The following is a 13,977-nucleotide window of genomic DNA, read 5'->3' as shown; positions in this document are numbered from 1 at the left end:
CTCTCTCTCTAACACACACACACACACACACACACACACACACACACACACACACACACACACACACACACACACACACACACACACACACACACACACACACACACACACACACACACACTTCACCCTTCACCCTTCACCTCTAAGCCGTTCTGTATCCTGTCAGCCAGACAGTAGACGCTCCTGCTCGATCCACAGGAAGAGTCAAGGATGCTGGAGGGCGGGCCTTCCTGCACAGCGACACGTTTGACGGACAGCTCAGACTCCCGCTGGCGATAGGCGTTGTTGGCAGCCATACTTTCTCCCAGACTTGAGAAATATGGTTGGATTAGTACAGGTGACTGGCATCTACGTATAACAACAAGATGCTACAACAAGCTGAAAACCAAAACCCGGAATTAAATCATAAATGAAAGATCTTATTTTCAGTTTATTTTTGCAGACTGTTGTTTGGCGATTAATTAAATGTTTTTAATAAACCTGAGCGGCTTCATCAGAGGTTGCGTTAGACTTTTTCACTGCCCGTCATTTTCACGGACAGGATCGTACAATTTCCGTCAAAATTCAGTATTACCCGTCGGCCTTTACACTCTTGGCGGGGGGAAGAGAGAATAGAGAGAGAGAGAGTGAGTGAGAGAGAGAGAGAAAGCACGGTCGTGAACTGTCAACGGGGGTGTGGGGGCAGTCGTGAACTGTCAACGGGGGGTGGGGCGCACGCTCGTGAACTGTTAGCGCCGTGTTATGCATGCCCACTGCACCTCGCGGGAGTGCGCACAGCATAAAGCCAAAACTCACAGACATTTCAATGATTTGTACGACAAAGTTGGGTTTGGAAACGGTATCATTTCCTTTTTGGCAGGCATGCTGAACACTCGAGCCTCGCTGCGGGGAAACTTTGGCGCTGTTCCGAGTTTGTTCTAATCCGTCAAAAATGACGGACTGCTTTCAGATTTTTCCGTCATTGTTAAAAAAAATCCATCATAGACGGAAAATATTCGGTTAACGCGACCTCTGGGCTTCATATTCGTAACATAAATATGTTTTTTTCCAGCAAGGGACTCACACCAGAGAGGGGAAGTCTGGGAGAGGAGTAGCCTCAAACAGCAGAGAGAGTCCCGTCTGGACTCGCTCTCTGTGGTGGGACGTCAGCGCCAGAGAGAGGGGGGTCACGATCCTCTGGTCCTGGAGGATAAACAGAGAATGAGAGGGCAAAGACAAAACACAGAAACCTGCACTCAGTCAACCACGGCACGTTACGACTAAATGAATACATATCTACAGTTTCTGATGGACTAAAACATTTCCAAATGTCACCTTGGATTCAGGGAAACTGAACGTGTGTGTGTGTGTGTGTGTGTGTGTGTGTGTGTGTGTGTGTGTGTTTACCTGTAACATCCGGTAGAAGCTGGTCTCCATGTCCTTCACCTGCTGTCTCAGTTTGCTCATTAACTCCAGAGTCTTCAGCAGAGCGTCTGCATACACCTGACTGGAACACACAACTTTAACTCCTTCTACCAAAACTGCAATTATGAATCTCATTTTTTGTTTATGACATGAACACGAAATAAAGCATTTTAAAATTGTGATTCAAAACGCCACTAACCTGAGATCATTGTCAGAGCCGGGGGGGTGGCAGTTGAAGGAGCTGTTGCTGCGACAACAGGAGAGGAGGGACTCGACCTGCGTGAGGCAGAGCTGAGCGCTCACCTGTCGGGACACCAGACACCTGGTGGAGTCCTCTGCACACAGGAGTGCAGGAGTTAAGGCTTTAAAAACAAACACAACACAGAGCAACACAGAGATACAGAGCAGACTGTCATGTGAAGGATATTGAGCAGCAGGCTGGTGACGTGTGTGATGCGGTGGCACTGTTTCCTGAGGTGAGCGTCGCCCTGCGCAGCTTCGAGGCCCCCCAAGAGCCCCAACAGGATGGGTAGCAACATTTCTACGAAGCTCAGCACAGACTCAGACACACTCTCCGCTCCCAACGCCTCCTGCACGCAGAGAGAGGAGATAACATGGAGAGGAAGAGAAACAATGATCAAATGTTAAGCTGTTATTAACAGCCTTCATTTCTTAAAGGTCACCTACTATGCAAAATCCACTTGTTCATGTCTTTTATACATAACCATGTGTCCCCTCTGTGTAAAGAGATTCTGAAAGTTTCAGGAACAAAGATTCTCTCTCTTTTTGTCCTGATCCATTNGTTCAACATGTAAGAAGTAGAAAGTACAGGTATTTTTGTTCCAAATGTAAGAAGTAAAAGTAAAAAGTCGTCAGAAAATAAGTAGTGGAGTAAAGTACTGATACCAGAACAATGTACTTAAGTACTGTAACTAAGTATCTGTACTCCACTACTTCCCACCTCTGCTAACGAAACACATATAAATGGGTTTTATGGGGAAATGGTTTCATTAAGTCAAGGTAGATTTGATGAGTGAATAAGCAGCAAGTTCAAAAAGTTCCTTCATTCTTATGTAGAGAGTTATATAGTCTATACAACTCTATAGGTGAGAAGATAATTCAGTACATGCAATAAATGAACAAATAACAGCCCCTATGAGATGTCACATTCACAAGAGCATTGTCTTTATTGCAGGAAATAAATTGGTTTTATGGTCAAATGATGCCTATAACATAAAAAAGGTGTTTTGAAGGTTATATGTATCAAGTAGAAGAAGTTCCACCTCCATGTTTATCTAAATATCCCATAGTCAGACTCTTGAAATATTATATGTCATGCTTGGGGGAAACTTCTGTGCAGTCACCGACTCAAAGGAGACACGGGGAGAGCTGGAGCTTTGATGTCAAACACTGATGGTTTGTTTGGAGCTTCGGCCGGAGAATTCACAAAACAAGTCCAAGAGCCAGAGGTTCTGACTTCACGGTAGAGTTGCCACGTCAATTCTGAAGAACTCTACCCCAGATGTATTTAGCTAGAGAGAGAGAGAACTGTCAACGGGGGTGTGGGGGGGGGAGAGCACAGTCGTGAACTGTCAACGGGGGGCGGGGCGCACGCTTGTGAACTGTTAGCGCCGTGTTATGCATGCCCACTGCACCTCGCGGGAGTGCGCACAGCGTAAAGCCAAAACTCAGACATTTCAATGATTTGTACGGCAAAGTTGGGTTTGGAAACGGTATCATTTCCTTTTTGGCAGGCATGCTTAACACCGGAGCCTCCCTGCGGGGAAACTTTGGCGCTGTTCCGAGTTTGTTCTAATCCGTCAAAATGACGGACTGCTTTCAGATTTTTCCGTCATTGTTAAAAAAAATATTCGGTTAACGCGACCTCTGAGTGACATACACAACAAAGGGAAATACAGTTAAGAAAAAAAAAAACAACTAAACAACAATCCACAAACCAGAATTAACTATAACTTATAGAATAAAGGTAACTGATACAACATTATTTCCCACAAGTACATTCATTGTCCCTTCTAACCAGAGTGTCATCATCTATAACATACTGGAACATTTCAAGGCCTATTAGCTTTCAGGAAGACATGATACAAGATTATTTTCTGAATAATTAACACTTCAGATTATCAGATACACTCATAACAATTTAAAAGTTGATACTTTTAATCTAGCTTGTGTTATAATATATATTTGTAATTCTCTTTTTCTCTCAGTCCTATCTTCACAACGTGCCCCTCTCATATCTGAAGAGCATTGAAAATGGCTACAAGAAGACGTTTCTCCCCAAAATCATGTGAGCAGTAAACCCGTTGAAGGAATATCTAATCGGTGTCGAATTTCATGAGAATAATTGATATCCTCTTGTGTTCTTTTTCTTTTAGCGAAACAACGGAACTGCTTGCTTACGATGCAAACCAAGCCTTAGATTTTGAAAGGGTAAGACTGTGATTGATTGTAGGGGATGTTTTAATGTGTTGGGTGTATTTTGAATACCTTAAATCTATTTACTATTTCTGGATATCGTTTATTTATTGTGTGCTGTCCGCAGGTGGCAGAAGACATCGAGTATCTGAAGTGTGAGAAAGGGCCGTGGGTGGAGCAGGACAACGTCACCTACCACCACATGAGGATGCTGTGAGTTCTTGATTAATGACATCAATTCCACATTTAAATGCAAATTACACCGAGGAAGACCTCCAACAGGTGAAGTCGGATTCTCAATCTCAGCCTCAGCTTGTCACACTCATTATGGATAAATATGTAAAGTACCTGAAACGAATCACGGCGAGGACTCAAAATGCAGATTCATCCCTGATTGCCTTTTTATATGCTGTCCTCCACCCATAGATCAGCATACATCAACATTTGCTATGAGCTGATTTTCCTTTGCCGTCTGTTTCTGTGTTTTACAGAGTGGAAGATAAACATGCTGTGGCGGTGCTGACCCACATCCCCGTGTTCCTGCCTGAGGTCACCATCGGGGCCCACGACTACGACGAAAAGTTCTACGCCTATAAATCGGTATGTATGAGAAATCTCTCACTTCCATTTTCTTATATGACCCCATAAAGGTACCCTGTTTTTCCACTACTTAGTGTTTTGGTATAAAGTGTGTTTGTGGTTTCTTTATGCTGATATTTCTCCACGCAAAGATATTTTCTGAACGTGGCCTGGTGTCGTCAAGCCAATTTAGTGTCCAGTTCTGAAGACTCGGAAATGCACTATAAAGCATAAACCCCCTTTAGTATGTCAGTACTGCTGTAAAGTGGTGCAGAAGTTAGCATTACAAGGGCTAACTTGAGAAAAAGCAATGGGATATTTATATTGGATTGTGGAATATTGGAGAAAATAAGGTCTGTGGCAATCACACGTTTTTGATAGGAATTTAATCTCCACATAAGATTATGACGGTCCCTGCTAAGCTAAATGTGGATAATGTATACGACGCGACGACATTTAGTAGTCTTTGTCACTTGATAGCAAATGCAGTTTGTATGACACCTATGCTTCGGATATTAAAAGTGGGGATATTTACGTATTTTATTTTTGTTCTATTTTATGACGGAGAGCAAAATGTGAAAGTCCTCTCAGCTTGTGTTTACCAGAGACCTCATTTCAGGCATCATTGGCGCATTTCCACTACAGCGCGGAGCTCGCTTTAAGCGTGTCGAGCCGTGCGGGGCCCGTTTTTGGTTGTGTTTCCATGTAGCGTAGTACCTGCTAGCGGGTACTATTTCACAGTTTTTCTGGCCCCATAAAATCGAGGTTCTTTCCGGGCCAACAACCAGGCTAGGTCGGGCTGAGTATGCTAAGCTAGAGAGAGAATCGCTGGCAAGGGGGCTACAACTACAACAAGATGAACATATTTGACCCTGATTTAATTGTAATACACGTTTCAAAATGATGCCGAAGTAACAACATACTGATACTTGTTAGTAAAAACCATGAATTAATGCTTTGACAAGTCTGCAGACAGACGGCAGGAGAAAAACCTTTTAAAATGCGTGTTGTCTAAATGGAGATTGGCTAAGCTAACGCAGTATATGCTCCGACCGTCCACACTCACAACAACGGCCTATACAGACATAAATAAACCAGCGACTGTATTCTCCATGACAGACAGTCTGTGGTTTGTACTTGTTCAACTTTTGTCTAGTTTCTGAACAGATATGAGGAGCTGTGAGCTCTGAGGGCTAACAGCTAACGGCTGTGTTGTTTTTCTGTGGTTCTCATTGAAGATGGCGTCACGGCTCCGCCTACACTGCATTACTAGATACTGCCCCAGTTCCTAAACTGTAATGGAAATGCGCCATAAAGTGAGCCAGTCCTAACGAGGCCTAGCCATACCGAGCGAGGCCGGGTAGCGGAAATGCGCCATTAGTGTTCAAAAACCCAATGACTTTGAGACAAGGGAACCAGAAGTGGTAAATTGCTGACTCATTTCCGGGTTTTAGGACTCATTCCTGCATACCACACTGTCTTGTTACATATTTGCTGCGTACTACAATACAGATGTCGTGTGTCTTTTGATAAACTAATATCTAATACCCTATTAGCCCGCCTATAGTTCACAGTAAACAAAGAATATGAAGTATTTATAAAAGCCAATACAGATTAATAAAAAAAGAGGTTGTTCTGCTGATCCCACAGATCAGCTGGGGACGTGCCTAATGACTCACTTGTTGCTGTCGGCTGGTCACATTAATTAGCTGTGCTGCTGGAGAGTTAGTTGCCCTTTTAGTTTCAAGTTTTGTAATTATCTGAGGATAGGTTCCATAATTGTGATGATCATTTCATTAAAACTTACAAAATAAAACACAGAGGAACCCTGCCTTTGCCCCCATCATCCTTTTTATATTGAATACTTCTACCCTTTATCTTTAAGCCTGGGCAGTCCTGTCAGTGTAATGGAACTCATTTCCTTTCGCTGAAATATTGAACAACTCGTACTTACAAGAAAGGCAAATGCCAGATATGGAATATTCTACAAGGCTTTCAGTATCATCAGTCTTACAGGGAATCGTTTGGGTCTGACCTTTTGTGTTTATTGACAGGAGACTTTTTTGTCTCCCCTTGCTGCAAAAAATCAGGCTGCATAATTCTACAGGAGGCTGTGACCTGACATTTAGTTGTGAGCCTGGATCTCAGGAGTGAGAGAATGAGAACTGGCACGTCATTTCCCCCGCGGACTCCAGCTGACAGAGTAAAGTCATGGAAGGACATTTGCAACACTATTCTAGTACAGCTTTCATTGCATTTATGAAAAATATGACTTATAGATGAAAGAAATCTGAGGTATTCCCTTTCCAAATGTTTTTTACTCGCATAATTTAACTAATTAATAAGCTATCAAAAGTGAGTCTTTCTGCTGTTTTGAATATCAAACATGCATTTATTTAATAGTGTTGAAAATATAATATTTAACTCTGCAAGAGACCCAATTATCCTGATTACATGCTCTTTATCTATTTAAATTAAAACAAATTATTTAAAATGATACTGGCACTGCGAAAAAGTGATTGAGTTGTTTTGTTTTTAGTATCTATTACAGCTTACATTAACTTTATAGAAAACATTTAATAAGACCCTAAAAGTATCCCTTTTGCAAATGGTGGCAGGTAAATGGTTAATGTTGGTCTTTACTTGCATGATTTAGCTGATAAATAACCTATTAAATGTGTTGAAAATATCAATTTAAACTCTGCAAGTGACCCAGTTGTTTTTGATGAGTAGCTTTTCGGCTATTTCAATTAAAATAAGTTGATTCGAATAACAAAAATACTTCTGCATTGAGAGAAAGTGATTGAGGTATTTGTATGTGATCACTTGACAAAAACAATGGGATATTTATGTTGGATTGAGGATTATTGGATAACTGTGGCAAACAAATGTTTAGGATAGGTACATGTTTTGTTCAGCAGGATAATCTCCACATACAGTGGCGATTCTAGAGTCTGTGGGGGCCCTAGGCAAACATTCACCCCCGCCCCCCCGGAGCGGAACAAGGCAACAAAACTTAAGATAAGAATAGCCTTTTTTGTTACTTTAAGTTTAACTGTTTGTTTTGTTTTCATAGCTCCCTGGGAAGAAGTATGTCGCTGGTTATAACGCAGATGTGGGGGACAAACTCATCTGGCTGAAGTGAGTCTGAGGCCTGTGAATGTCATCCGCTGATCCGCTCGCTGAGTGACCTCCAGCCCACGTGTCCATTATTGATATAGTTCTATCCTGTTATAATAATAATATGTATGTATTAAAATAATCTACAACATGTCTTGTTTTGTTGCGACTCTGCATGCCAGAATTAAAGAAACATCTAGGAACATGGGATCATCCCACAACAAGGGTGGGTCACACTGATTACAAGTGGCAAACAGCTGGAACAGTCAGTTTCTCTAAAATCAAATGTAATCAAGCAAATGTTTACCCAAATTAAACATGTGTCTTACGGGGCTTTACAGACTGCACAACAAGGAAAAAGGAGAAGAAACACAACCGCTGTCCTTTTTAAAGCTACTCCCCCAAAATGATCATAATTAACATGTTTCTAAAATGCATTTCTTACATTAGCTTTATTAACTGTGATAAGCGTCAAAGAGTCAACAATCAAAAAGTGACAGCTGACATACAGAACTGAACAAAGCCAAAGGGAAAAAAAAACCTGTCCATTTCTTACGTGTCCTCTTAAAGAAGGGCTCTCCAACACGTAGCTCGCGGGCAGCTTTTCAGTAGCTCACCGCTCAATTATCGATTATAGCATAGTAAGGTTGCTTATTGACTTTTCGGCCGCGGCAGGACAATAACGTTTTTTTATTTTAGAATTTTTTCTGTCACACAAATATCAAATTGGTCAGTGACGCAGAGATCAACTAACAGACGTGCAGTCAGAGATCAACAGCAGAATGACCCGCTCTGAATCAGGCCCTGTCGCTGCGGCTCAGACACACACAGGGAGGGATTTGTGTTTTTTGAAAAAAACTCGTTATCGTCATGTCAGGTTTTTGGTGGATTTAATCAAGTCTTGGATTGCAGAGTATGAATGTCCTCTTGCTATTTTCAGTTGATAAATACTTGTGTAAAGTTTGTGAAGGCAGGAGGAAAGCTTCCGCGATCATCGTCTCCTCCGTTCCTCCAAACCCCGCCCCCTCCCTGCAAATAATGCACTATTTTGCACCACATGCACTATTTTAGTTTTTATAATGCTGTTGTAAATACTCCCGTTGTCTGCTGTGTTCAGACTCAAGTCATGTGTGTGATGCCACAATCAGGACATTCAGTGTCCTTCTTTAACAGAAGACCGTTGTTAGAAGCTGCAGCTAGACTGCAGAAGCATTAGTTTTTGTTTTTTGAGGATGGAACAATTTCACACACAGATATAGGGAGGCTAGAGCTATACAATTGATTTATTATGGTTTACAATTTAATGTCAAGACGAAGAAGAAAAAGATGGCTGAACAACTGTTCAGTGTCAATCCTCTGGAGATCTCCAAAATAATGTTCAGCTTAAGTCTCAGCAAAACTCACAACATTTCTGGAGCCTTATAGACCCAGAAAACTATCAGAACATTCACCAAGCAGCACTGAACATGTCAGCTTTATTTGGTTATGTTCTACATACCTTTGTGAATCAGCTTTTTCTGACATGAATGACATCTAAATACAGAACAAGACTGACTGACGAACATTAAGTGGGTACACTCCAGCATACACCTCTATTAGACCCTCCAGAAAAACGCGGGCAAAAATCCTTGATTGTGCGGGCTAAATTCCTTGATTAGGAGGGCTAAAATCCTTGATTATGCGATTAAACATGCGGGGTTTTATGCGGTGAAATTGCGGGAAGTTAGGAAATTTGCGAAATATACTAAATATGCGGGGGAAAAGAATAAAAAAAATTTTAAATATTGGGCTGTCTTATTTATTCTCTCTCACACACAACCTGCCACTAACGTTAAACCCCTTTACTATTCAATTAAACACATTCAATGTTTATTTATTGTAAAAGCAATTGGGCTATTTTAATCTCACACACACACACACCACCCCACCCCCCCCACCCACACACACACACACNGAAGGAGTCTCTGAGTGGCTGCGTTCTGTGTAGAGAGCAGGGCAATGTCGCAGTAAGATGATCTCTTGATTAGGGCTGCACGATATATCGTGTCGTGGCGATAATCGCGGACTTGCGATATTAAGTAGGCAAATTAACTCAAACATGTCATGTTACAATTATTTTGCTGCCTGCTACAAAGTGTCAGGGGTACTTGAGTGAGTGACATGCAGGCTCTGCATGCACAGCAAACCACCAATCACTATCAAATCTCCAAAGCAAACGGACGGTGATTAAAGGTAAAAACACTGAATAAAGTCGTTTCATGTGTTTCTCCAGGGCAGTTCGGCGCTGCTAACCGAGCTAGCTCAGCTTGTTGCTCTGACAACTTAAGTTCCAGACGTCCGTGACTAAAATCCTTCATCCGGTTAAATATAGTTAGAAAAATACCAATTGTATAACATTAAAGTTCAAGAAAGGATGGTTTGCGAAAAAAAAATAAAAACTGTCTTTTCTTCAATTCCTGTATTTTTTCATATCGCAATATATCGCAGGGGGGGAAAAATGCGTGCAGCCCTAAGCACAGTGTCAAAGTAGAGGCACACAATTCAAATATGAACCAAAAAGTGTGCCTAATATGTCCTCTTTAAGTACTTTGTAATGCTCGGATTATTATAAATCACAGCATGCTGTCAAGACTTACAGTATTTTAACAAAAAGAACCTCAAAACATTTCTAAGAAAGGTTTAAAGATGATAATCCAAAAAGCTTCATGAAAGAAATCAACATTGGTTTTTATCGGATATGCTAATACAACAAAGTTTGTCCTGTTTTGATGGAAAAACTTGTCACAAAATCAGCTGATGTAGATAGTTAACTACATTGCATTTAGCTGACGCTTTTATCCAAAGTGACTTACAATAAGTGCATTCGACCAAGAAGATACAAACTTGAAGAAAACAGAATCATATAAGTACATCAGGTTTCATAGAGCCAAAACATTTCAAGTGCTACTCAACTGGCTTTAGATAAGCCAGTCCTTTATTAGTATATAAGTGCTTTGTTAGTAATTTTAATCGAAAGAGATGAGTTTTCAGTCTGCGCCGGAAGATGTGTAAGCTATCTGCTGTCCTGATTTCAATGGGGAGCTCATTCCACCATTTTGGAGCCAGGATTGCAAACCCACGTGTTTTTGCTGATGTGAACTTGGGTCCCCCTCGCAGTGCGGGTGCAGCGAGCCGTTTGGCCGATGCAGAGCGGAGTGCACGTGCTGGGGTGTACGGTTTAACCATGTCCTGAATGTAGGAAGGGCCAGATCCATTCACAGCATGGTACGTAAGCACCAGTGTCTTGAAGTGGATTCTAGCAGTTACTGGAAGCCAGTGAAGGGAGCGGAGGAGCGGTGTGGTGTGGGAACAATTTGGAAATTAATGTTTGAATATGTGCACGTCCTTTTCCAGTTCATGGAATGTGTTTGCGAGAGACCCGGAGAAAACCACATGGAGACATTTCCTGAAGGGTGAGCTATTTAAAACTGTATATTGATCTTTTGAGTGACTATAAAGTCAACACCTGCTGAATCCTCTTTTCCCACCATCTTTTCCTATAAACTAGTTTGAGTGATAAGCTACTGGCGGCCATTAGCAGCTGTTATGTTAAGCTATCTGTTAGGCATACTGAGGAGTTTATAGCATACACTTTATCTGATAAACACAGGCAGCAAAGATACACATGTAAGATAAACTATCTGGAGTTGATTTACAATAAGCTGGTGTGATCACTCAAAGCTTCTTTCTCTTTTGATTTTTCAGCTATGAAATGTCAGGGAAAGATGTCCTTTCTTCTCCAAAGGTAGGTTCACATTTCCTTTCCTACGATCCTCCCTCTGTCTGTTGGGTTGTCTTTTAGCTCTACTCATTCTTTTACTTATACACCATTGTATTGGATGGCTGTGAAAGAAAAGGAACGGCTTGATATTGAATCTCAATATGTTTTGTATTGTTTGTCAGGAGCATCAAGTTTCAAAGACTGCCAAGTTCCAAATGCGTCAGATGCTTGCTCAAACTTGTTGTTTCGTTTTTTAAACAGTTCCTGATTCAGATGATAGTTTCACAAGTTTTAGACTGTGCTGTTTGGGCTGAGTTCTGCTTTCAGTTAGTCCACATCAAACATTAGAAAGTTTGAGCTTCTGCACTGAAATGCAGTTATTATGTCTACACTATCAACTAACATCTTGTAGGATGAGTCAAAAATAGATCAATTAAAATAAAACAAGAATACAAATGATGTGCAGTTGCAGTTCATTGCCTGGTACATATGAATATTCCTTAACTAAACAGAAAAGCAGTGGCAAACAAGCATGGTAAGTTCTTATTACTAATCTTTGTTTGACCGGTGTGATATTAACCTTCACAGCAGTTGTGTCTCTCTTACTAATCATTGTTCTATGACACTATCACATCTGATTTGTTGAACTGAACCTTTATTCCAGTTCACAGAAACATACGATTTCACTTTTTACAAAGGGAGATTTTAGAAAATCAGGAATTCTCCCATTGTTGTTCTTACACAAACATACAGCAGCTCCTCAGCCAGCTGTTCAAAACATTGTAGAAATTCTTTATACATTTTGTGTTGCTGTCAGTGTGATTAAAAAGAAAAATTCACAATTCTTAATCTGATCATCTCCAGTCCTAATGTTGTCGAGGACCCCTGAACAGAATCATGCAGCGTTGCTTTTCTAAGCAGCCCAGATGGATTTGAGTAGAGTAGCAGCTCAGGCTGTGCCACAGAGCGGCCATCTGGAACTCGGTTAACACCTAAACAAGCAGGCCAAAAAAGTTCCTTAGTAGCATGGAAAGAGACAAAACAGTGCAGTTTGATCTATTCAAGGATTACTGCTTACATAGTGTACTGTAGTGTAGTGTACAGTGTAGTGTACAGTGTAGTGTACTGTAGTGTAGTGTACAGTGTAGTGTACAGTGTAGTGTACTGTGTAGTGGTGTACAGTGTAGTGTACAGTGTAGTGTACTGTGTAGTGGTGTACAGTGTAGTGTAGTGTAGTGTACTGTGTAGTAGGGCTGTACCCGAATATTCGACTATTCGAATAGTCGTTCGTTGGCCAACTATCCGGGTTTCAATTTCATTATTCGGATATTATTATTTATTTATTTAAAAAAAAAAAATTCAAAGAAATATTTTTTTTTTTCTAAATGTATGCTATTAATAAAGACGAATTGCCATATTCTTATACTATATTTATACTTTTGCACTGTTAAAATGCGGAAATATATACAATCTCAGCCTGTGCTTCTGACATCGCGTTCACTCACAGTCACGAATGCAAACGGCACGCTTCACACCTTCAGCTGTGTGGGACCATTTTAAATTGGACGACGGTAAGAAGAATATGTGCCAAATATGCAATAAGCAACTGGCCTACCACGGTGGCTCAACAACTCTGAAAAGTCACCTGGATGCTGTAAGTAGTAGCCTAGCTTAGCTTAGCTGTTGTCAAGTTGCCATGATGAAGCTGCTTTATCCGCCGTTTAAACTGTAACGTNCAGGAAACAACACCAGTAACCCAGCTAAAACTGTCCGCTCCTCGCAGCAGCAAGCCCCGCAACGTCCCGCCAACACGGCACCCAGACCCCACGCAGCATTCTCATGTTTGTCATTACTGGTGTAATTTTCTGGTTGCTAACGCCATTGTAACACATAATCACATGTTCCGCTGTAACGGTGGTGGACTCATCAGAACAGAGTGGGCGAGCTGACCAATCAGAGCACAGTGGGCTCATAGGGAGGGGGGGGGGCGAGGAGCTCCAACAAGCCGTTTAGGACAGAGAGTGAATACACATATATACAGTAGAGATGTTAAGATTCACCGATTCGCATCGGTGCACCGGCATAAACGTTCAAGATGCGAGTGCACCGGTTGAAAGAGTGTACATCGGCTACAGTTTGGGTTGAACCGGGTTGAACTCGCGATGCATCGATTGCGTAGCGTCTNCGCATCACAGAATGTAAACAACACTGTATAGTAGAGATGTTAAGATTCACCCGGTGCACTCGCATCTTGAACGTTTATGCCGGTGCACCGATGCGAATCGGTGAATCTTAACATCTCTACTATACAGTGTTGTTTACATTCTGTGATGCGCGAGCTGATGACGTCACGTCAAGACGAGTTAACTTTTTTTTCTTCTCAACTTTGTGTGGAAAAATGAGGGGATTATGCGGCCTTTTGATAAATATGCGGCTTTCTAAAAATATGCGCCATTTTGCTGATTATGCGGTAAATTATGCGATTGCAGAATCGCGTTTTTCTGGAGGGTCTACTCTATGGTGGACTCCATGCAGCGCCATTCATCTCACTAACTGTACAAAAGAGTGAAATGCTTGTAAGGTGGTGATTAAGGACATTTATGCGAATTTTCAGGGAAGTACTTACTATGTGGGCCATAATAATATGTGAGACATTTTCGTTTTCTTGGACCTTGATG

At 41.5% G+C, this 13,977-nt stretch overlaps 2 protein-coding genes across 2 annotated transcripts in view; one reads left to right on the top strand and one right to left on the bottom strand.

The window, feature by feature from the left end:
• LOC104941717 (protein CIP2A homolog) overlaps positions 1-1,998 on the bottom strand; it is a 6,144-nt gene extending 4,146 nt beyond the window's left edge. Inside the window, exons 1-5 of the mRNA XM_010766851.1 lie at positions 1,832-1,998; positions 1,604-1,751; positions 1,387-1,486; positions 1,064-1,182; positions 141-309 (exon numbers count right to left, since the gene is read on the bottom strand). Of these exons, the coding sequence (XP_010765153.1) occupies positions 141-309; positions 1,064-1,182; positions 1,387-1,486; positions 1,604-1,751; positions 1,832-1,943 (648 nt within the window). The 5' untranslated portion in view covers positions 1,944-1,998. The remainder of the gene's footprint in view (positions 1-140; positions 310-1,063; positions 1,183-1,386; positions 1,487-1,603; positions 1,752-1,831) is intronic.
• Positions 1,999-3,626: 1,628 nt separating this feature from the next.
• Positions 3,627-7,679, top strand: LOC104941716 (NADH dehydrogenase [ubiquinone] 1 alpha subcomplex subunit 10, mitochondrial-like; the record flags this gene model as incomplete). The annotated part of the gene is made up of 5 exons (XM_010766850.1): positions 3,627-3,712; positions 3,801-3,855; positions 3,968-4,053; positions 4,332-4,440; positions 7,496-7,679. Coding segments are annotated over 5 exons (405 nt in total), but the record flags the coding sequence as incomplete, so codon positions are not given.
• Between the last annotated feature and the right edge of the window lie 6,298 nt (positions 7,680-13,977).

Source organism: Notothenia coriiceps, unplaced genomic scaffold (assembly GCF_000735185.1).
Source record: "Notothenia coriiceps isolate Sejong01 unplaced genomic scaffold, NC01 NC01_scaffold00003769, whole genome shotgun sequence".
Classification (NCBI taxonomy): domain Eukaryota; kingdom Metazoa; phylum Chordata; class Actinopteri; order Perciformes; family Nototheniidae; genus Notothenia; species Notothenia coriiceps.
The sequence above is the reverse complement of the archived record's forward strand: the minus strand, read 5'-3'. Positions and strand labels throughout refer to the sequence as shown.